The following is a 23,546-nucleotide window of genomic DNA, read 5'->3' as shown; positions in this document are numbered from 1 at the left end:
TTTGTCTCATATGAAAGTGAACATTATCCACTTAGACATCTTCAAACCTCCTGTGGGTATTATACTATTTATACTAGTTTCTGCTTTTCCCCTCTAGTATTAATATGTGGTTGCAATTCCACTTTATAAATTGAGCAGCCAAAGAGTAGATGTATTTGAGTACTCTCTGGTTAGACTGTCAGAGTTAATGATATTTTATCTCTTTTATAGAACAGTTGCTCCCCTTAGACTTCTCATGACAGTTCCTTTCCACAATACATTAGCAAGTTGGGTGTATTTCCTTTTTTTAAATGGGTTACCAAGCTATTTTATTATAGGAAATAGTTTTTTCTTTTTATCCCAAAATCTTATCTACATATGCAATCCCAGTATTCTGCCAATTTTTAATGTATAATTGAAATTCCTTATTAATTGCTTCCTTTCTTCCATTAAAACCATTTGCACTTAAAGATATAAATACTTATGGGATCTGAATGTATTAGAACTTGCAATTTCTGTAACTAAAAATGTTTCCAACAAAGTAATGATCTATCTCTGCAGCCTGTAATGGTCTAAATTAACAATATAATTGTAACAATTTATCACGTTAAGCTTAATTTTAATCATTACTTTATGTTTAATTTGTAGACTTGAATCATCTCATTTGCCTTCTATTAAAGAACCAGAAAGGAAGAGAAAAGAGCTGTTTTCAGTGATGCAAGATCAACCAAATCATGAAAAAGAATTGAACAAGGTATGAAAAATAATGAGCTCCATTTTTCCAGGTAGATGTGAACTCTTTACATACAAAGGGAGTTTAAAAAAATCTTTCTTCTCACTCCCTTTGTTTTCCTTCTGTATTTTTTTTGTAAGGTGGTAATCTACCAAGCTGCTAATTCCGACATTTTTCTGTATGAGACTACAAAAAACACAAACCTCAAGTTATCACTCTGCAACTGGGAGACTTCCCACAAAACGTGGAGGGTAGAGGGCCAGAGGCTCCATAACAGGTGGCTTACAGCAAGAAAGTTGAGAGCACAGACTCTGGTGCTCAACCATACACATAAGCTTGCAGAAGTTTCCTGTGCAAGATACTGAGGAGCCTCATTTCTAAGATGAAAATAATTGGTACCTACCTCATAAGTTTGTGATGAGGATTAAATGAGTTAATAATAACTGCTACTTAAATAGCAGTTACCATGTGCCAGGAACTGTTCTAAGGACTTAAGAAATCCTACTTCATTTATTCCTCACAACCATCTAATAAAGTAGGTCCTAATATTACCCTCTTTTTACATTTGAGGAAACTAAGGCACCGAGAAAAAGTAACTTCCTTCAACATTACACAGCTATTAAGTGGCAGAGGCCATATTTGAATCTAGGCAATCTGGCTCCAGTATCCACACTCTTACCCTAAGTTAAAATCCATGAGATAACGTACTTAAAGTGCTTAAAATAGGATCTAGCTCAGAGGAAGCATCTAGTAAATATTGGCTCAATAGTTTTTTATTGCACCCACATTTTTTCACTGAGCACCTAACATGTGCCAGGAACTCTCCTGGAGCTAGAAATACAAGGATGAGTAAGTCGTGGGCACTGTCCTTAAATAGCTTGTGGTTCTTTACTCTCCTACAAAGAGTATTATTCTCTCCTCCCTCTATTACAATCTGGTAATGGCCTTCTTTCTATGAATTTATCATAGCTACTCTCCACCTCTCTGGTCTTTAGGTTTGAGGATCAGGCAGAATATTTAATGCTATAAAATCTAAACAATTAAAAGTTAAATAAACCTGGGTGTGGCTTTGACTTATCAATTAGTGCACTGCATAGTGCTTGACACACAGTAAATGAAAATAAATACTTAGAGAATAAGTTAGTTAATATTAAGGTTAAATTTTCTCATAAATATATAGGGTCATAAATTCAGTTGTTTGTACAAATTTAACAAACATTTATTGAGTATCTAGGAGAACTATAGCTATTCTGCTAATTTCTATAGGAAATACAATAATATGAAAGACAGGTACTGTCTGCCAAAGAGTTGACTGTCAGAGAACTAATAGAGGTTAAGTAGAGAAAAGGTGTTATGAATCAATGATCATTTTTCATATATTTTGAACACTTTAATGCCATATAATCTTACAAAATTTATTTTACTGACTTGAAAATATAACTTTAAAAAACTCTTTTTTACTGGTGTCCCCAGTAAATGATAAAAGATTGGTTAAAGCTACCTATAGTTACATGATTCTTAAGCTCATAGATTTAGATAAAGTAATAAAACTTTGAGAAATATAAAGAATCTTCTGATTTTGCACAGTTTTGATATGGTGGGAGAGAATATGAGGCACAAAATTCTTTATAGGCTCTTGGAGGCCACTAGATACCAGAATGCTGTGCAAAAAAAGGTAACAAATGAATTTTATATAAATAGCTTCCAAGTGGCCAGGCACGATGGCTCATGCCTGTAATCCCAGCACTTTGGGAGGCTGAGGTGGGCAGATCACAAAGTCAGAAGTTTGAGACCAGTTTGACCAACATGGTGAAACCCCATCTCTACTAAAAATACAAAAATTAGCTGGGTGTGGTGGCGCACACCTGTAATCCCAGCTACTCAGGAGGCTGAGGCAAGAGAATTGCTTGAACTCGGAAGGTGGAGGTTACAGTGAGCCGAGATTGCGCCACAGCACTCCAGCCTGGGTGACAGAGCAAGACTCTGTCTAAAAAGAAAAAAAAAAAAAGTTTCCAAGTGTTTCTGGAGAGCATTTTCATTCTCTTGTAATAAAACTAACAAGAGCTATATATTATGAATCTTGCAAGTATTTTATTTCTTTTTCTTTTTTCCAGTATAGAACTGTTTTAGCCATTTATTTTGTGATAACATTCACATTTTCAATAAACTAAAAGTCATTTGGAGTTCAAGTAAATTAGTTTCTTCTTTCATTAAGAAAGAAGCTTTGCAGTATAGCATGTTGTGTTAACGTCTAAATATTGTGAAAATAATAAAAATAGTTTACTCCTTTTTCACAGTAGTATATTCATTTTTTTACATTTTAAAAGTTCCATTTTGGCCAGGTGCGGTGGCTCACACCTGTAATCCCAGCACTTTGGGAGGCCGAGGCAGGCGGATCACGAGGTTGGGAGTTCAAGACCATCCTGGCCAATATGGTGAAACCCCATCTCTACTAAAAATACAAAAATTAGCTGGGCATGGTGGCACTTGCCTGTAGTCCCAGCTACTCGGGAGGCTGAGTCAGGAGAATCGCTTGAACCTGGGAGGTAGTGGTGCAGTGAACCGAGATCGTGCCACTGCACTCCAGCCTGGGTGACAAAGCAAGATGTTGTCTCAAAAAAAAAAAAAAGTTCCATTTTAAGTGGAACATGTTAAACTATGCCAAAGGGATGCGATCAGCAAAATCCATACTGGGACAAACTATAGACTGACCGTGTCATTTCATCAAATAAATTGGAAGGTAAAAACTTGGAGACAGAAGAGATTAAAGGAGACTTGTAATATTGTCCTCTGGGTTAGGATACTTATGCTCGTACCTCTTCGTCTCCGCCTCGTTCTCGTTCCTGTGAGTCTTTTTTAAAAAATCTGTTAAATGGTGAGGTTCAATCATGTGATTTCTAAGGTCATATCCAACTCTGAAATTCTAAATATGTTGGTAATATGAATAGAATCAGATGAAGGAAGGGTTGGTGGCATAAAGCCTAATGGTGGATCACATTTGGCTCTGGGCATGTGTACTTTCCATGTTAGGTCACCCCACTCTAAGTGCCATCCCCTGAAACACAGCTTTTTCTAATCTCACTCTAGGTGTCATCCCCTAAAACCCAGATTTTTCCAATCTCTCTGTAGGTGTCAACCCCTAAAACTCAGGTTTTTCCAAATGTGAACCACTTTCCATACCTTCCAGGACCCTTCCCACAGAGGTTGCAGAGCACAACAGTTCACAGGTCCTGGAATTAGACTGCCTTTCACAAGAAATGTGATGTGAAAAGTTATGCACCTTAATTTTCTAATCTTCTAAATAGAGTAGTCTGCAAAATAGAGAGACATTGTGGGGATTAAATGAGATGATGCATGTAAAGTACTTAGAACACACAAAAAGAGAGGCTATAGAAAGATATGAACCAGTCCCAATGAATGGATCATATTTAGATCCTAATTCAATTAAACTTAAACAACATTTATTATATTTTTGAGACAAGCTTAAATTTGAATACTGCCTAGATACTTGATGAGATCGAGGAATTGTTACTTTTTACAGACATTGTAATAACATTCTGTCTACATTAAAAAAAGAGAGAGCCTTGTTCTTTTAAAGATATATACTGAAATGTTTAAAAGTGAAATGAAAAAAAAAATCCATTTTAAAAAATGCCCTGGAGAAAATTCGTATGTTTATTTTGTGACTAGCCTCTGCTTAACTCTCCAGCCTTATTTCTCAGAGCAGCTAACTCCTAGCTACCCATGCTCACACTCACTGAGCTCTTTGCCTGGGAGCCCTCTTCCTCCTCTTCCTTTTTCTTCTTCTTCTTCCTCCTCCTCCTCCTCCTCCTCCTCCTCCACCTCCTCCACCTCTTTCTCCTCCTTCTTTTTTTTTTTTTGAGACAGGATCCTGCTGTGTCATTCAGGCTGAAATACAGTGACACAATCGGGGCCCACCACAACCTGGACCTCCTAGGCTCAAGGGATCCTCCCACCGCACTGTCCCTTCCACTCGAGTAACTGAGACTGAACGCACGTGCCACCACACCTAGCTAATGTTTTTACTTTTCGTAGAGCATCTCTATGTTCTATTTTTTTCTATGCCCTTTTTTTCTTTTCTTTTCTTTCTTTTTTTTTTTTTTTTTGAGACACAGTTTTGAGACAGGGTCTTGCTCTGTTGCCCAGGCTGGAGTGCAGTAGCGTGATCTCAGCCCACTGTACTGCAACCGCTGCCTCCCGGGTTCCAGGCATCCTTCCCACCTCAGCTTGCCACACACCACCACGCCCGGCTAGAGCATCTCTATCTTCTAACTGGCATTCATTCATCCTTTAGTTTTGGGTCTGATGATCCTTCCTCTGGGAATCCTATCCTGACATCCCTAGGCTGGGTTACACACACTGCCACTACATACTGCTGACACTGATTGCTACACTGTGCTGTAATTGTCTATTTTTCTGTTTCCTCCAGTGGACTATGATTTTTTTTTAGATGGATGATTATGTACTTTAAGTCTCAAGGATTGGAAACAGTAAGTGGTTTCTAGAAAGATACTAAAAGGCTGGACCAAGACAGCAGTTGTAGGAATGGAGAGCAGAGGCAAGATTTAAAAGAGGTTGAAATAGAATGGACAGAATTCATTGCCTGACCAGGTTTGGGAGGACCAGGGTGGAGAGGAGTCAGAGACAATCCAGAGGTTTCTAACATGGAAACGTAGCCAAGATTCAGAAAATAGGAGGCTTAAGCAAGGGAAGTGATGAGTTTTCATGAAGACATTGTTTGAAATTTACTGTAATGTGATTCTGAGAAACAAATGTTTAGTTATAAACAGTACAGCCTGTTTTAGGTTTTAAAAAGCACTGAATTTAAAGCCAGGAGTCCTAGATTCCAGTCCTAGCTTTGCCAATTATTAGCTTTATGACTTTGAGCAAATCACATAACCATTTTAAAGCCAATTTTTTTCTCCATGAAAATGCTTGATAATACTTTCTTCACCTTCCTCTCAGAGTGGTTATCAAAGTAGTATCAGTCATAGGTGATGATTTGTATACAAAAGAAAATAGAAGTGAGAAATGAAATGTTGGAATTGGAAGGAATAAAGGTAATGAGTCATTATTGTAAGTATCTGTTTTTAATTCAGCATTGATCAGAAAAGGAGGGTAAAGTGGGCCCTGACAAAGTTTTAGAATATAGGAGGGCTGAACATGGTCAGTAAAAGTTTTAAGCTATTCTATAAATAAAAGGATTCGATAATATTTCCAGTCTCTATCTGCTGCAGATAAGAAGCCAACTCCAACAGGAGGAAGAGTACCATAACTCTGAGCAGGAAAGAATGAGGAATGAAATCTCTGATCTAACAGAAGAGCTTCATCAGAAGGAGATCACTATAGCAACTGTCACGAAGAAAGCTGCCCTTCTGGAAAAACAGTTAAAAATGGAATTAGAAATAAAAGAAAAAATGTTAGCAAAAGAACAGGTATGCAAACAGGCAGAATAGCACTTGTCTAGGGCACACTCTTGCTCAGTGCCAATTGGAGCCTTCATTATTGACTAATGAAAACATTGCATTTCTTGGTATTATTTCTGAGACTAGCTTCACAGAAATGCTTTGTGGTGTTACATAAATAAAACCTTTGAGAGATAACACAAAGTGTCACCAACAAAAAGCACTAGGGCAATGACAGTGCAAGACAATTTCATTGAATCTCATCTTTCCATTTTCTTGTAACCTATATTCTGATCACCTCCCACAGTACACTCTAATCAAATATTTCTTTCTGAGTATTTTTTTCTGTATTTCTCTTCCATTAACATTTTTATCTTTAAAAAGAAGTCTCTATTCCATCTCTTCTTCAACACTTCCCACCCCTCCCCCACATTTCATGTATTTCTTTTAGGCTTTTTACAAATGGATGTTGAAATATGAAAATTAGTTCATATTTACTGAACATGCAGTCAATGCACAGCATGGTGCATGGAGAAAAACAGCAATTGTAACATTCTTCTGTTGAAATACTACAAGTAATGTCTACATCCTTCCTTTCCTTCCTGCCTATTTTTTAAATTCCCTCCATCCCTTACTCATGATCAAATGGATGGCCTACTATTGAAAGCACAGGGTTTATCTGCCTTTTTACCCCAAATCTAAAGGTTTTGACAGCATCATTTAATAATTTTCTAGGTATATGAGGGTCACTTCACAAATAGCACACTTAAAATCATGTGAATTATGAAAACCGAAAAGATTTAGCCTGTGCCCAGTTGTAAGCCTTAAACCGTGATTTATTGGTACAGTACACAGGAAAACAGCACAGATGGGAAAATCACTTCGGTTGTACCTGTAGAGGGAGGGATATTTTACAGGTGTTAACAGTGATCTGGGTTGTTGGATTATGAATAATTTTTATTTTCACCTTTATATTTTTGTACATTTTCTAGGTTTTGCCAGTGAGCATATAATTAGTAAGTTACAAAAGTAAATCTTTTTAAGGCAGGTGTTTTATACAGAAATGAGTCCTAGAGAAATAAAAGGACAGATACTATATCCAAGTCTTGTCAAGTAGAATAAATCAGGGAAAGATAAAATAAATTGAGAGACAAAATGAAGTAGTCACTAAAAAAGATGGAACTTTGGCAGAAATATCAGAAAGAACAAAATTAAACATGAAAGTTATGTATTGCCTATTGTAAAAATTAATCAGGTGTTTAATAAATTTAATGGACAGTTATTCAAACATGTTTTTAACATGTGCTTTTTCTGGTGACAATTTGCATACAATAGAAAATAGAAACCAGAAATTGAATTTTGGGATTAGAGGACAAAAGTAAATGAATCATTAGTGAAAGTATATGTTTGTAGTTTAGCATTGATCAGAAAAAGACATAAAGTGGTGCCTGCCAAAGATACAAGAACTAAATCAGAATACTTGAATGTTATTGATTATACTGAAGAAGTGTTTCCCTTCATTACACTTAGAAAATATTTATATTCGCAAAACAAAATTTTAATAGAATGAGTTTTTATTACAGATTTTACATTTACCTTTTATCTGCTAATTTCAGATCTCAGATATGAAATATAAAGCTGTCAGAACTGAAAACACACATCTAAAAGGAATGATGGGAGATTTAGACCCTGGACGATACATGGTAATATGCTGACATCATTCAATAAATTGAACAAAGAGATTACTGAATTGGTCACAATTAACCCAGACATCATTTATTGAGCACTTGCTATGTGTTAGACACGAAGGAGTTGGGTGGTAAATTATCTTGCACTTCAGCTGAGGTTACTTTTATCCTCAGGCTAGAACACTGGAATGTCTGATTTTCTCCCTTGTTCTTTGGTTGGATTGGGCTCAATTCTGATCATTTCCCTCAAATATGCCAAGCATGCTATTTCCTTGCTTTTGTTCTTGCTGTTGCCTTTGAAATCCTACATCCTACATGGCCTGATTCAAGTGCCAATCTTCCCCCAACAAAGCCACCCCTGAAACCCCAGTCAGAATGAATACCACATTTAGTTTGTATTTTGTTCTGACTTGTTTTGTTGCTTGTCACTTTCCCAGTGGATGGCAAGCAGGGAACCATGTCTTATTGGTGTTTGTTTCACCAGTACCTCACATCTTCAGGCATAAAGTAAGTGTTCAATGAGTGTTGGCTGATTGAAAAGAGGGAGAAATGAATGAATTACTGAGGATAAGGACTTCTGGTTTTAACCAATGGCTCTATAGGTTTACACAAAGGAACTCAAACAGGCTCTGTTTATCTCCTTTTTTTTTTTTTTTTTTTTTTTTAAGGTGGAATCTCGCTCTGACGCCCAGGCCAGAGTGTAATAGCGCAATCTCGGCTTACTGCAAGCTCTGCCTCCTGGGTTCACGCCTTTCTCCTGCCTCAGCCTCCCTAGTAGCTGGGACCACAGGTGCCCACCATCACACCTGGCTAATTTTTTTTTCTGTATTTTTAGTAGAGACGGGGTTTCACCGCATTAGCCAGGATAGTCTCAATCTCCTGACCTTGTGATCCACCCACCTTGGCCTCCCAAAGTGCTGGGATTACAGGCGTGAGCCACCAGGCCTGGCCTGTGCATCTCCTTTCAATTGTTTAATGTAACAATAGAAAGTTGATCTTTATATGAGAATTTTTATTTATTGAATGAATGAAATATTGTTAACTTGTTATCATTTATTTGCTCTGAGGAAATTCTAAGATAATTTTCTACCATATGAGGAATGGAAAGGATAAGAGATGAAAATGGTAATTACTTAATCAGGCCTCAGTTTCCTCAGCTATAAAACGAGGGAGTTGAATTAGGCATTCTCCGTTGGCCTTCCTTAAGCTATCATACTATATTTCTGTGATATTATGTACTTGTTCTCATAATGGTCCATATTCTAGCATTGAAAGAGTAGAAACGTTCTGGAAGCATTCTGTCTTCTTCTTTGGGCATGGTTAATGGATCCTGTGGTTGGAGTACAGATGAATAAAAAGTAAGGCATAAGTGATTTTCCTATTTGTTACATTGAAAAAACTGTGTGTCATCTATGACACTTTTGTTTCTAAATGCTGAACACACAAAAAGTTAAATCAGATCCTGACTCCGTGAGTGCCCTTTTCACTCACAAAATGGTATTTGTGTTTTTTTTTTACATTTCAGTCTGAATGTTTTTAAAGTGTAAATTCTGGGTTATCACAGCCCCCACTGAGCGTGCCTAATTCGGGCTCCTTTAGGAGTTTGACTTTGTTCACCTTTTTGTGTTTTTAAGAAATAGCAGACACAGAGATGTATAAAGAAGCTTATGATCCACAACCCTATCCCAATCCAAAGATATCCAGTGCTAACGAATTAGTGTTTGTGGTAGCATTCTGTAACTTTTCCTTGCATATGCACACATAAGGAGGAGATGGGTTGAATGTTCTTTTACAGAAATAAATGTACAATATATACATTATTCCAAAACTGCCTTTTGACAGTCCATGAACATCTCTACAAATCAGTAAACATCATTTTATTTTTCTAATTTCTTAGAAAAAATATATGTTCATATAAGATATACACAATTTTTTACAAATTTAATCGTAACTTACATAAGGGCAATTTTAGTGTAGTCATTTTGTTGTTGCTGCTTGCTTTACTCCTCCCTCTTTCCTCCAAACATCTACACACATTATACCCCCTCCTCTAGATGATACATGTTAACTACTTGGTATGTATTATTTTAAACTTTTTCATATATATATACACATATAGTCATATAGTTCCTATTTGGGGATTTTATCATCTTTTTAAAGTTGAATCATAACACATACTTCTCTGTGTCTTGTTTTTGTTCACTCAACAGTATCCCTTGGAATCTTTCCAAGTTAACTAATTTAAGTCTATTTTATTTATATAATAGCTTGATAATATTCCATGGTGTGTATCAAAATTTATTAAATGATTTTTATAGTTATTTCAGGGATAATTTATTCAACTCTGTTTCCAGAGTTTTGCCTGATGAACAATACTGTAAGAAAAATCCTTATACATATACCTTGGAATAGCCTTCCTAGGAGTAAAATTGCTAATTCAAAGGATATGTTTGTTTTAATTTCAATAGCTATTGTTAAATCATATGTCTACCATCTCTGTATGAGAGTACTTTTTAACATTTCATTCTTGTAGGCAATAGGTGTTATTGGTCTTTTTAATTTTTGTCATTCTGATGGTTATAAAGTAATTTCTCAATAGGTCTTTAATTTGCATTTCCCTGACTTACCAGGTGAACATATTTTTGTATATTTATTGACAATGTGTACCAATATGAATTAGAAATATCCTTTGCCCATTTTTCTGTTGGCTTATTTGTCTTTTTCGTGCCAATTTTTTTTTTTTTTTTTTTTTTTTTTTTTTTTTTTTTGAGTTGGAGTCTCACTCTGTCACCCAGGCTGGAGTGCAGTGGTGCAATCTTGGCTCACTGCAGACTCCACCTCCTGGGTTCAAGCAATTCTCCTGCCTCAGCCTCCCAAGTAGCTGGGATTACAGGCACATGCCACCATGCCCAGCTCACTTTTATATATTTTCAGTAGAGACAGGGTGGCCAGGTTGGTCTTGAACTCCTGACCTCAAGTGATCTGCCAGCCTTGGCCTCCCGAAGTGCTGGGATTACAGGTGCGAGCCACTGCGCCCACCCTCATATCAATTTTTAACAATGCTTTTCCAAATCTGTTGTTTGTAACTTTATGACTTTTTTTGGCCATGCAAAATGCCTTAAACTTCTACTTGATCTCTTTGTTTATAGCTTCTGAGTTTCCTTCTTTGACTAACAGTTCTCCCTTCTAGATATATATAGCGTCAGATTTTTTTCAAAGATTATTATATCTGTCATCCAAGTCTTTAATCCATTTATTTTGCATGGGATATAAAATGGAAACCAAATTTAAATTTTTATGTAACCATTAAGCTCAATTTATTTAGTTTATCCTGGTAATTTCCTGTTGGATCCTATTTGGAATTGAATTAAGTTTATAGATTAACTTTGATTTGGCATTTTCATTATAGTAAATTTTTCCATCCGAGAATGGCTTTCCATTTCTTCATATTTTATGTTTTTCAATAAGATCTTACTATTTTCTTTGTATAGGTTATGTCCTTTTCTTTTAAAATGTATTCCTAGGTGTTTTTTAAAGATGAGTTTGCTGTTAAAATAAAAAAATAAAATAAACAACAAAATTTATTCCCAAGTGTTTTGCAATTTTTAGCACTGTTATGAATAAAATATTTTCCTTTTTCAATATCTTGGAACTTACTGTTAATATAGAAAAATACAAATTATCTTATTAATTTAAGTAGACTTTTTACTAGAGGTTTCTTAGGGTTTTCTGAGACACAAAATCATATCAACAAAAATAGTCGTATCTCTTTTCCACTGCCGATAGTAAGTTTTTTCTTTTTGATCATATACCATTTGCTAAAACCTCCAAGAAAATGTTAAATAATTATAGTGCTTGATGGAAATTTTTCTAGTTTTTGATTTTAAGTGATGTGCTTTTAGAGTTTTGCTGTTTCATATATTTGTTCTTAATTTATGGTCTTAGTTATATCTTTTTCTATTTTACTTAGAGTTGTTATTAAGAATTGCTGCTGGTTTTATCAAATGCCTTTTTAGGAAATATGACATTATGTGGGTTTTGTTTTTTAATTTATTGATGTGTAATAGACTATGGTTAACAGATTCCCCAATATTGATCCACCTTTGAATTTTTGGAATAAACCTTTTTAGTCATTGTCTTAGTTTGATAGGGCTATTGTAACAAAGTACCAAAAGCTGGCTGGCTTGAAACAACAGAAATTTATTGTCTCACAGTTCTAGAGGCTTGAAGTCCAAATTCAAGGTGTCAGCAGGACTATGCTCCCTCTGAAACCTGTAGAAGAGAATGCTTCATTACCTCTTCCTGAATTCTGGTGGTTTGCCAACAATCGTTGGCATTCCTTGACTTGTAGATACATCAGCCCAATCCTCTGTCTTCATATGGCATTCTCCCTATACCTCTGTCTTCACATGGGCATCTTCTTCCTGTGCTTCTTCCCATCATCCCCTCTCCTTGTGTGTCTGTTTCTGTGCCCAAATTTTCCCATTTTATAGGATGCTAGTCCTATTGGATTGGGGCCCACCCTAGTGACCTCATTTTTTCTCTGTAAAGACCCTGTTTTCAAATAAGGTCACATTCTGAGGTACCAAGGGTTAAGATTTCAACATGTCTTTTTGGGAGTAGCACAACTAAACTTATAATAGCCATATCTTAGCAATTTTGATATAGTATCGGATTCCATGTGATAATATTTTATTTAGAAACGAAGATCTGCAGATCTCCAGTTTCAAAACGGTGGCATAAAAGCAAACTGGCTTCATTCCCCCCACAGAATACCAAAAACAAATATGCAAATAAAGGCTATATATGACAAATGTACAGCTAACATCACACTAAATGGGGAAGAATTGAAAGCCCTTCCTCTAAGATCTGGAACAAGATAAGGATGCCCACTTTCACCACTTTTATTCAGCATAATACTCGAAGTCCTGACCAGAGCAATTAGGCAAGAGAAAGACACAAACGGGCATCCAAATTGGAAAGGAAGAAGTCAAATGAACCCTGTTCACAGATGATATGATCTTATGCTTAGAAAACCCTAAAGACTCCACCAAAAAAACTGTTAGAATTGATAAACAAATTCAGTAAAGTTTCAGTATATAAAAACATACCAAAATAAGTAACATTTTTATACGTCAATAGTGGATAATCTGAAAAAGAAATCAAGAAAGCAATCTCACTTACAATAATTACAAAGAATATGAAATACCTAAGAATCAATTTAACCAAAGAAGTGAAAGATATATACAAGGAAAACTATATATTTCTGATGAAAGAAATTGAAGAGGACAAAAAAAAAATGGAAAGATATTCCATTCTCGTGTATTGGAAGACTTAATATTATTAAAATGATAATACTACCCACAGCAATGTACAGATTCAGTGTGATCCCTTCAAAGTACCAATGACATTCTTCAAAGAAATAGAAAAAAAACTATCCTAAAATTTATATGCAAAAACAGAAGACCTTGAATAGCCAAAGAAACCCTAAGTAGAAAGAACAAAGATGGAGACAGTATACTACCTGACTTCAAAATATACTACAAAGCTATAGTAACCAAATCAACATGGTACTGGCATAAAAACAGACACATAGACAAATGGAACAGAATAGAGAACCCAGATATAAACCCATGCATTTAGAGCCAACGAATCTTCGATAGCCACAGTGAGATACCACTTCACACCTACTAGAATGACTAAAATTCGATATATTGAAAATAATGTATTTTCAAGAATATACAATAGGGAAAGGGTAGCCTCTTCAATAAATAGTGCTGGAAAAACTGGTAATTACATGTAGAAGAATAAAACTAGACTCCTATCTCTCACCAAACAAAAATCAAATAAAAATTGATTAAAGACTTAAATCTAAGACCTGAAACTATGAAACTAATAAAAGAAAACATCAGGGAAATACTCCATGACTTTAATCTGAGCAAAGATTTTTTTGTGTAAGATCTAAAAATACAGGCAATCAAAGGAAAAATAGGTAAGTGGCATAATATCAAGCTGAAAAGCTTCTGCACAGCAAAGAAAAGAATCAACAAAGTGAAAAGATGACCCACAGAATGCAAGAAAATATTTGCAAACTATCCATATGACAAGGAATTAATAGCTAAAATATATAAGGAGCTCAAACAACTCAATAGTTAAAAAATAATAATAATTTGATTTAATAATGGCCAAAAGATCTGAATAGACATTTTTCAAAAGAATACATACAAATGGCCAACAGATATATGAAAAAAAAGTTCAGTATCACTAATCATCAGAGAAATGCAAATCAAAACCACAATCAGATATCATCACATCCCAGTTAAAATGACTTTTATTTAAACAGACAGATAATAGTGGATACTGGCAAGGATCTCGAAGAAGGGCAACCCTCATATGCTGTTGGTGGGAATGTAAATTAGTATAGCACCTATGGATAACTATACGTATAAAGTTTCCTCAAAAAACTAAAACTAGAACTATGATATGGTCCAGTAATTCCACTACTGGGTATATATCCAAAAGAAAGGAATCAATATATCAAAGAGATACCTGCACTCCTATGTTTATTACAGCATTATTTTCAATAGCCAAAATGTAGAATCAACCTAAGTGCTTATCAGTGGACGAATGGATAAAGAAATGTGGTATATATACACAGTGGAATATTATTCAGCCAGAAAAAAAAAAGAATGAAATCCTGTCATTTGTAGCAACGTGGATGAAACTGCTGGAGGTCATTATGTTAAGTGAAATAAGCCAAGCACAGAAAGACAAATATTGCATGTTCTTACTCATATGTGGGAGCTGAAAACGTGGATCTCATGAAGACAGAAAGTAAATTGGTGGTTACCAGAAGCTAGGAAGGATAGGGAGGAAGGGAGAATGAAGAGAAGTTGGTTAATGGGTACAAGTATACTGTTTGGAAATGTTACCTATTGTTCAGCACTAGGTCATATATATGTATACATAGATGTATGATCTATTATACATTTTGAAATAGCCAAAAGAGAATAATTTTGTTTCTAGCATAAAGAAAAGACAAATATTTAAGGTGATGATACCTCAAGTACACTGATTTGATCTCTACATATTATTTAAATGTACTAATTTATTCTATGTACTCTGAAAATACATCTATTGTGGATCAATAAAAGAAGAATTTAAAATCTGTGTGTATAAATGAGATTTGTATATGGTTATTTTTCTACTTGTTTTAAGGTTATATTGTATTTATAATATAAGCTGAGAACTTTATGAGTTGTTTAGAATAGTTTAAGTAATATTGGAAGTACCAGTTCTTTAAAGGTTAGAAAGAATTTAGCTGTGAAACTGGACCTGGTAAAGCTTCAATTATTTTTCCACTCTCTTTTCGAGTACTTGCTATATCCAAGTTTCACTACTACTTCTTAGTAATACTTCTTAGGTTATTTTGGTAATTTGTATTTTTCTAGGAAATCAATTTCAACTTGTTTTATTATTACCAAAGGTAGTAATGTCCTACAATTTTTTCATCTCTTCTATATTCTGTTTATAATTCCTTTCTTATTCCTAAGCTTGTATAGTTTAGCATGCTCTCTATTTTTTGTTTTAACTCTGACTCACAAGTGATTTTTTTTTAGTATTTGAAAATACTGACTTTTGGATTTATTATTATTTTCATACATTTTTCTTAATTTTATTGTTTTTAGTTTTATAAATTAATTTTCTCTTCCTGCTGTTTTATTTGGTTATACTTTCTTAATGAAGAAAATTTCTTGAAATGAAGAAAACTTTATCATATCTATTATGTATTAAAATTTCATAATTAGGAAAAAATCCATAATTAGATAGTTAATTCTTTCTGAAATAATTGGAATGCATAAATATAGAATTAAATAATTGGTGCTGAAATTTTGCCTCAGGATATTTACATCATTATTTTTGTCTTCTAAAATATGTGCTATTTGGGAAATATTAAAATAATAACTTTTTCCTTTCTACAAGGAAATTACTGATCTTCAGGTTGGTTATTTCTAACCAAATATAGCTTTGAGAATCTTTCTGCTTGACAATCTATGAAGCTCCCTGCTCATTTCCACTTAGGGAATGAAAGTTTACCACAGGCAGTCACCCAGTTCTAGGAATGCAGCTCCCATTTGGGGAATGTACTGACGGGACTAACTACCTGGTATCTAAGGTTTCCTGGGTCTCAGTGAGGAACGTAGAATAGCGGAGAAAAGTGAAGGGTTTTCTCTTATTCTACTCTTGGGTAGCTAACAAATAATCAAGCTTATCGTGGTAGGTTTTTTAATGCCTTATTTACTTAGTCCTATAATTGTATTATTAAGTTTTCTTTTATTTAAGAAAGTTATAATAAAATCATATTTAATTAGAACTCAGAATCTGTGGTAATTTTTAAGAGGATTAATTTGCGGCCGGGCGTGGTGGCTCAAGCCTGTAATCCCAGCACTTTGATAGGCCGAGGCGGGCGGATCACAAGGTCAGGAGATCAAGACCATCCTGGCTAACACGGTGAAACCCCGTCTCTACTAAAAATTACAAAAAATTATCTGGGCGTGGTGACAGGCACCAGTAGTCCCAGCTACTCGGGAGGCTGAGACAGGAGAACGGCGTGAACCCGGGAGGCAGAGCTTGCAGTGAATGGAGATCCGGCCACTGCACTCCAGCCTGGGAGACAGAGCTAGACTCCAGCTCAAAAAAAAAAAAAAAAAAAAGACTAATTTGCTTTTCACTATCTGTAAAGTTTTCTAAATAAAATAGTAACGTAAAAAATTAGTACCCTTACAATGATTAAAACATCCATTCACGTACTGAAAATTAACATACTAACTACAAAACATCATTAAAGCCAGTCTTTCTGTCAAAATGCTTTGTTAGCCTAATTGTTACTGTTAAATATACAAAAGTAAAAAAAAAAACATACATGCAAAATATTATTTAGACACTTCAGTAATTCAGCCAGCCTCATCCTAATTTGTTGAAGTAAATGAGCACCAGGAGGTTTTGCCATTTCAATAATAAAGAAACTGATTAAAATTATCAAACTCTAAAATTTTGAAAGAAACGAAAGTTGAGTAACAGATGGATAAAAAGAATCCATCAGAAACACAAGAGGTGGGGGTGGATATATTCCTGAAATCATTAGAAATGCATTTAATAAAAACAATAAATTAAATTAAATGGCTCCGAAAAAGGGTTTTGTAAAGGAAAATGTACTCTTAAATGTAAAACATGCAAATACATTACCTGTGTAATTCTTTTAGTTCATGCTCACAACACTTATTTAATTATTGTACATTTAGGAAATCGCAGGGTTTTAAAAATCGTTATTATCATTCTTAATTACTTTAAACCAACATTGGATCAAAAATAATCACAGATTAAATCTAATTTTATAGGAAATGCTTAAACAAAATTTTAACTGATCAGCAGACCATCAAGAATTCTATACTTTGGTAGATATCTTATTAAGAGTCAAATTATGAGTCTTATTCTCAACGCTTTTCAATCAGGTCTGCCCATATGATTTTTTTTCCTTATGGAGAGAAAAAATTTATAAGACCCCGCCTCCTTTATTTTTATCACAGATCTACTGTAATTTTAGAATAAGCATTCTTTCCTCTTCTAAAGCAAGAGACTACAGATTGCTCTTTTCTCTGCATTTGTATCTCTCAAAAAGAATAAATGTTGAGAAATCCTAAAGGCAAAGCTTAATAAGCAGAGAAATACCTTCAATGGCCTTCCTTTTTCAAAGAGCACCTGAGTCAGTAGCTTTAGAAGCATATAACTTTTCCTGTATTGATTTGTGGAAATGTTTGCCCTCCTGAAGCATTTTCTTCCATTCAAAAATGAGACTTTGCTACATTTTTACTAAACCTCTATAATAGGTAGTAAGTGGAAAATGTAGCAAGCAGATTTGGCCTTTGAAGCAAAAAAAGAAATACGTAAACATTTTTAATACCTAATATGTATGTATTTCTGCACTTATGTATTACTCTTGATACTAATATGATAGGATGTAAATTATTCTCAATGTGCAATTAGTCAAAAATTTTAGAAAACTTAGGATGATTTTATGGGATGCCTTTATGAAAGGCTCTCAGAGCTTTAAGCTTAGGAACTTAGTTCTAAGCTGTAATTATTTATCGTCTTATAGACTTTGAACCATAGATATTTGGAGCTTCAAAAAAGATGTTTTACTCAAGTTATTTTTGTATGCTAAAATGTTACCCTTTTGAAAACAGAACTATTGTTTAAACAGCAGCTACACAACTCATGCATATTTGAATCTGAGGACTAGAAAGAACTGTGTAAAATCATTTAGAGCATTTTTCATGAGTTTTTATTGTGAGAATATATCCTATTTTTAAAACTTTTGTGAAAAGTTTAGATACTCCCTAGGAAACTTCTTATGTTTAATTGAAATGGCCTCAGCAATCTTTATTCTTACTCTAAACCTCTCATTTTGTAATTTAGAGGACACACTAAAATTGGGTGTCTCCTACCAGATAGTGAAACTTTGTAAGGAAGATACATTGCTCAGAATTGTGTAGAACTGGCACAATCTCGACTGTAAAATCAGTAAGATAGAATGATCTGGAATCAGACCCCAATCTATATTTAGTATATAACTTGCTGAATCATCCAACAGTGGAGAATAGATGTTTTAATCAATGTGTGATTAGAATAATTACAATAATTATTACTTTTTAGTCTTTTCTCATTTTGTACAAAATTAATCCCAAATAACTAATTAAATGTAAAATAATGAAATTATAAAACAAATAGAAGAAAATACAAGTGAATATTTATAGCTTTTAGAATGAAAAGAAAAAATATAAAAGCAAAGAAGAAGTCACAAGGGAAAAAGACTGACAGATTTCATTAAATAAAAATTTTAAAAAATTTCTGTATAAAATATATCACGCACTAAAATTAAAACTTAAAATCACATGGAAAACATATTCTCAACTAACTTAAGACACAGTAACTTAGGATTAGTACACCTAATGTAAAAAAAAAAAAAATTCCTTCCAATTAGTAAGAAAAACACAGACACACTAATGAAAAAATAAGCTAAGGACACAAATAGACAATTGACAAAAGATAGAGTAAAATTTGCCAGGTAGCGTATATGTTCTATTTCACTAATAGCTAAATAAAAGTTACTATTTTTATCTATCAAGTTGGCAGATTTAACCAAATGGTAATGTTGAATGGTTGTGAGTGTAGTAAGACAGGCTCCTTAATACATTAGTGGTGGGAATTTATGAGATGGAAATTTATGAGATTTATAGGGGAGGAGGGTAGACACTTTTTAATCAAGGTCTTCAACAACATTCACACAATTTAACCCAGTGGTCCCAGTCCTTGGACTCCACTAGAGAAATATAGACCAAGATTTGTGTATAAGGAAATTTTGAAAAAAAAAAAAAAACTAAATTCAACAATAGAAGAATGGTTAAATGAATTTATTTGTACCTCTACCGATGCAGTCATTAAAAATCTTATTTTTTAAGAATATACAATGTTAAAGGGAAAATACAGTTTCTAAAACTTTACTGCATTTTATACATTACAGTTTTGTAACTATAGTTACAATATTTTATACTGACTATATTTCATATTGATATTTACACAGTCTTGTACTCCATAGCAATGTTTTAGTCAACAATGGACTGCATATTAGGACAGTGGTCCCAAAAGATTATAATATTTCTATGTTTAGGTATGTTCTGATGCACAAATACTTATACAGGTTTGTAACCTAGAAACAATAGGCTTTACCTTACGGCCTAGGTGTGTAATGGGCTATACCATCTAGGTTTGTGTAGGCACACTGTATAATCACATGATGAAATCAGCTAACGTCGCATTTGTCAGAATGTATCCCCATCATTAAACAACACATGACTATATATTGATTATATTTTTCTAAGTAGCCATATGTTATAATTATATTGATATTTTATGTTGACGTTGTATTTTCCATTGGTAGAAAAAAGACTAGAAAGATATAAATATAAATGTTAATAGCAGTTATCACTGAATGTTGGTAGTATGGAATATTTATTTTCTTCTTAATACCTTGTATTTTCTATAATGACATGATTTTATGTGCCCGTATATTAAAACATGCCTTATTTTAATCAGAAAAAAATTTTAGAATTTAAATGCATGTTATTTCTAGTTCCATTATTAATCAACACTAGAAGGTATAGCCTATGAACGCAAAAGAACTTGAAATCTAGCTTATTTGTTCTATTAGGTTGGTGCAAAAGTAATTGCGGTTTTGCCATTGAACGTAATGGCAAAAACCGCAATTACTTTTGCACCAACCTAAATCGATACAAAGAGTAATAATGCATAGAGTAAACCTTTTCTGTTTTGGAGCATGGGCGATATTGTATTGCCCATCCAACAGTGGGGATGATGCAATACATACATCATTGCAAATGTGTTGCGTGGCAGCTACCCCTGGGTATCTGCTTGTTGTGAGGAGATGAGGAGGTGGAAAGGAGCATTTAGAAAGTGAGCAAGAGTAGAGTCACATCACTCGGCTCAGATGAAAGGACCTTTCCAGCACAAGTCTCTAAACACACAGAAAATATGCATTACTTGTAAGGGACAGTTTATTCAATGATAGTTTATTTTATTCTCTAGAGTATGGACTTCGCTAACAGGGAACATTCAAGGCATACATCTATTAATAAACTGGAATATGAGAATGAAAGGCTCCGAAATGATCTTGCAAAACTTCGTGTCAATGGAAAATCAACACGGACTAATCAAAACACCTATGAAGAAACAGGAAGATATGCCTATCAAAGCCAAATAAAAGTGGAAAAAAATGAAGAGAGGTATGCTGGCTCCATTATATAAGGGCATAAGTTTAAAAACATGTAATTAAAATTTATTTTTAAAGAATTCAAATTATAAGTTTCTCTTCTGTGGTTTAAAATTTATTTTATAATGATAATGCAGTAGACTAGATACATTGCTTTATAAGAAATTGTGTCGATTTGAAAAGCGTGGAGTATTACAGTGGGCTTTAGTTTGTTACTCATCTCAGATCATTTTTGGAAGGTGGGGTGGTATACAAAACATACAGATAAGTAATTTTGATGTCATGGGAACAGAGAAAACTAGATTTTAATATGTTAGGTATATTGTTCAAACAAAATAGAAAATATAGGAACATGTCCCTTCTCCCCTACCTTCAATAACAGATACATCCATTTTTTGTTGTTTTTGGCTTTTGGGGTGTGTTTGTTTGTTTTGAGACGGAGTCTCGCTCTGTCACCCAGGCTGGAGGGCAGTGATGTGATCTCGGCTCGCTGCAACCTCTGCCTCCCGGGTTCAAGTAATTCTTATGCCTCGCCTCCCGAGTAACTGGGACTACAGGCCCCTGCCACCACACCCAGATAATTTTCGTATTTTTAGTAGAGACAAAGGTTTCACCATGTTGGCCAGGCTGGTCTTGAACTCCTGACCTCAAGTGATCCACCTCAGCCTCCCAAAGTGCTGGGATTACAGGCATGAGCCACCGCACCTGGCCAACAGATACACTTTCTATTGACATTCTAGCAGTGGCAACAAATTATTGGCGATTTTGTAGGGAAGGAATCTATGAATGTATAGGTTTTCTCCAAATGAAGTGTATGGAAAATCATCATCTGCTGTCCACATTATTCCCATACTCTGTAAAAGGTCTTATTAAAAATTCAAATATATCAACCATAAAAATAGGCTAATTTATGCAATTTTAATAAAAGATTTATGGAGTCATAACTGTCTCTGAAAGCCTTTTACTGTTTTCCCAAACTTGGAAAATGCTGAATGAAATAAGCAAGTTTCTTTTATACAATATTTCTCAGAGCCATTAATACGTTAACTTACACTGTGAGTGTCCAACAAGGGATATGGTATGCAGCACTCCCCAGACATATTTGATATCAATTTATTGTTTAATTTCATAGTGCCAAGAAATGGTGGATTAGTAGGTCCAGACCCAACTTCATTGCAACATTTGCTCATAAGCTCATAATATTTAGCGTGAAAAACCTTATATTTTGTTGTTATACAACAGAATTAATATTTACAGCTCTGGAAAATTTTCTTAACCTTTATCACTCTCGATTTTCTGTCTGATAAGATTAATAATTGTAGGATTTTCATGAGGATTATAGGAGAAAAACTGCATACAACTTATACTTCCATAAATGTTAACCATTATTACTAACAAAATTGTTAGTATTTATAATAATATTAATATTTCTCCCACAGCTTATGGTACCTAAAAAGTATATTTTGGCAAATAGACAAATGGCTGAATCTGACATAGCCTCAAAGATACTTCTGTTGGGGAGAGGTGATGCCAGACTCACCTGGTTAAGTAAGCTCAGCTCTGCAAGTAGATAAATCCATAAATCCATGAGATATATTAAAAAAATATATGTTCAACATAAAACAGATGTTCAACATTCTTGTGGGTATAGTACACTTCCCCCCTACTTTCAGCACCTCAGCCATGTATATATTAGGATATATTGTAGCCCCATACAGGAAACAGTAACCATTTAAAAGCACCAAATGAATAACCCCTTTTCAGGTAAAGAAGCAAATGAAGGAGGACTGACTGCCACCCCTGGAAAGCATCATGGTGGGGTGCTGTGGTGGGGTGTTGGTAGTGGCAGCAGCAGCAGGATAAAAGCAGTGTAGGAAGGATGAAAGAGGTCACTGGGCATGGCCATGGGCCAGTTCTCTGGTGAATGTGTCCATGTGAAGATCTGTCCAAAGGAGTGTAATCTTGATTTTGGTGTAAGAATATATGTTCTAATATGGAATAAATAAACTTTACAGAGTACTTATGGATTCATTCTCCATTGGTCAAATTATGACTCTCATGTACTGTATATAGTTGCCTCATTGCGAGAGAAAAGCAAGCCCATGAAGACCCTATAAAGGGTCACCTGTGTATGTTAGTCACTGATCTGTATTGAGCACTCACTGGGTACAGAACACTATTTCCTATTCATGCTAGTTGGAAATAACTGAAAGCTTTAGATGGAGATACCAGGTGTTGTTATTTAAATAAAAAGACAGTTACTCTGCCTTTTATTACTTTTAGAAGGTATTTTTATTGTTTGGGTTGCCCCCTTTTTTCTCTTTGTCAGGTAGTACAGAATGTGTTAAAAGTGTCTAACAAAAACAAGACAGTAGGGGACACAAAAAGCAACATAAGAGGTAAAACGCTCAGCAGGAGATTATCTTAATAAGCAGTTTAGGCTGCTATTCCTGCTGCAAAGCCTTGTGTCCTGCCAATTTCATTTGTTGAAAGTTTCATTAAATTTGTTTTAATGCCTTGTCTGATTTCAGTGTTCTCCAGTGACCTGTTTTTTTTTAAAAGAAACAGCATTTCAAATGTTCTGAATAAATTATTACCATGTAAAACCTACTATGGGGAAGAGTTGTTGAGATGCAAGGACATTGTGAATTCACCAGTGAAGAACTGCAAAGCAGATATCTCTCTGTTAATGTTACCAACTGAAAAATGAAATCATCTTGCTTTCCCTCACAGCACAGCTCAGTGAAGTGAAATAGTAAAAACCTATATATGTATATTTGTTAGGCATCAATTAATCAAAAACACAAATTATCTTTACATATCAATGGCTAATGCAGTAAGGTCTTGTTGAAGTATTTGAGGAAGGAAAAAGC

General features: G+C 34.5%; 1 protein-coding gene across 1 annotated transcript in view; it reads left to right on the top strand.

The window, feature by feature from the left end:
- Positions 1 to 23,546, top strand: part of DEUP1 (deuterosome assembly protein 1) — a 104,370-nt gene that overhangs the window by 66,768 nt on the left and 14,056 nt on the right. Inside the window, exons 9-12 of the mRNA XM_010357360.2 lie at positions 628 to 733; positions 5,971 to 6,168; positions 7,755 to 7,841; positions 20,490 to 20,686. Coding sequence (XP_010355662.1) covers positions 628 to 733; positions 5,971 to 6,168; positions 7,755 to 7,841; positions 20,490 to 20,686 — 588 coding nt within the window. The remainder of the gene's footprint in view (positions 1 to 627; positions 734 to 5,970; positions 6,169 to 7,754; positions 7,842 to 20,489; positions 20,687 to 23,546) is intronic.

This window comes from Rhinopithecus roxellana, chromosome 15 (genome assembly GCF_007565055.1).
Source record: "Rhinopithecus roxellana isolate Shanxi Qingling chromosome 15, ASM756505v1, whole genome shotgun sequence".
Classification (NCBI taxonomy): Eukaryota; Metazoa; Chordata; class Mammalia; order Primates; family Cercopithecidae; genus Rhinopithecus; species Rhinopithecus roxellana.
The sequence above is the reverse complement of the archived record's forward strand: the minus strand, read 5'-3'. Positions and strand labels throughout refer to the sequence as shown.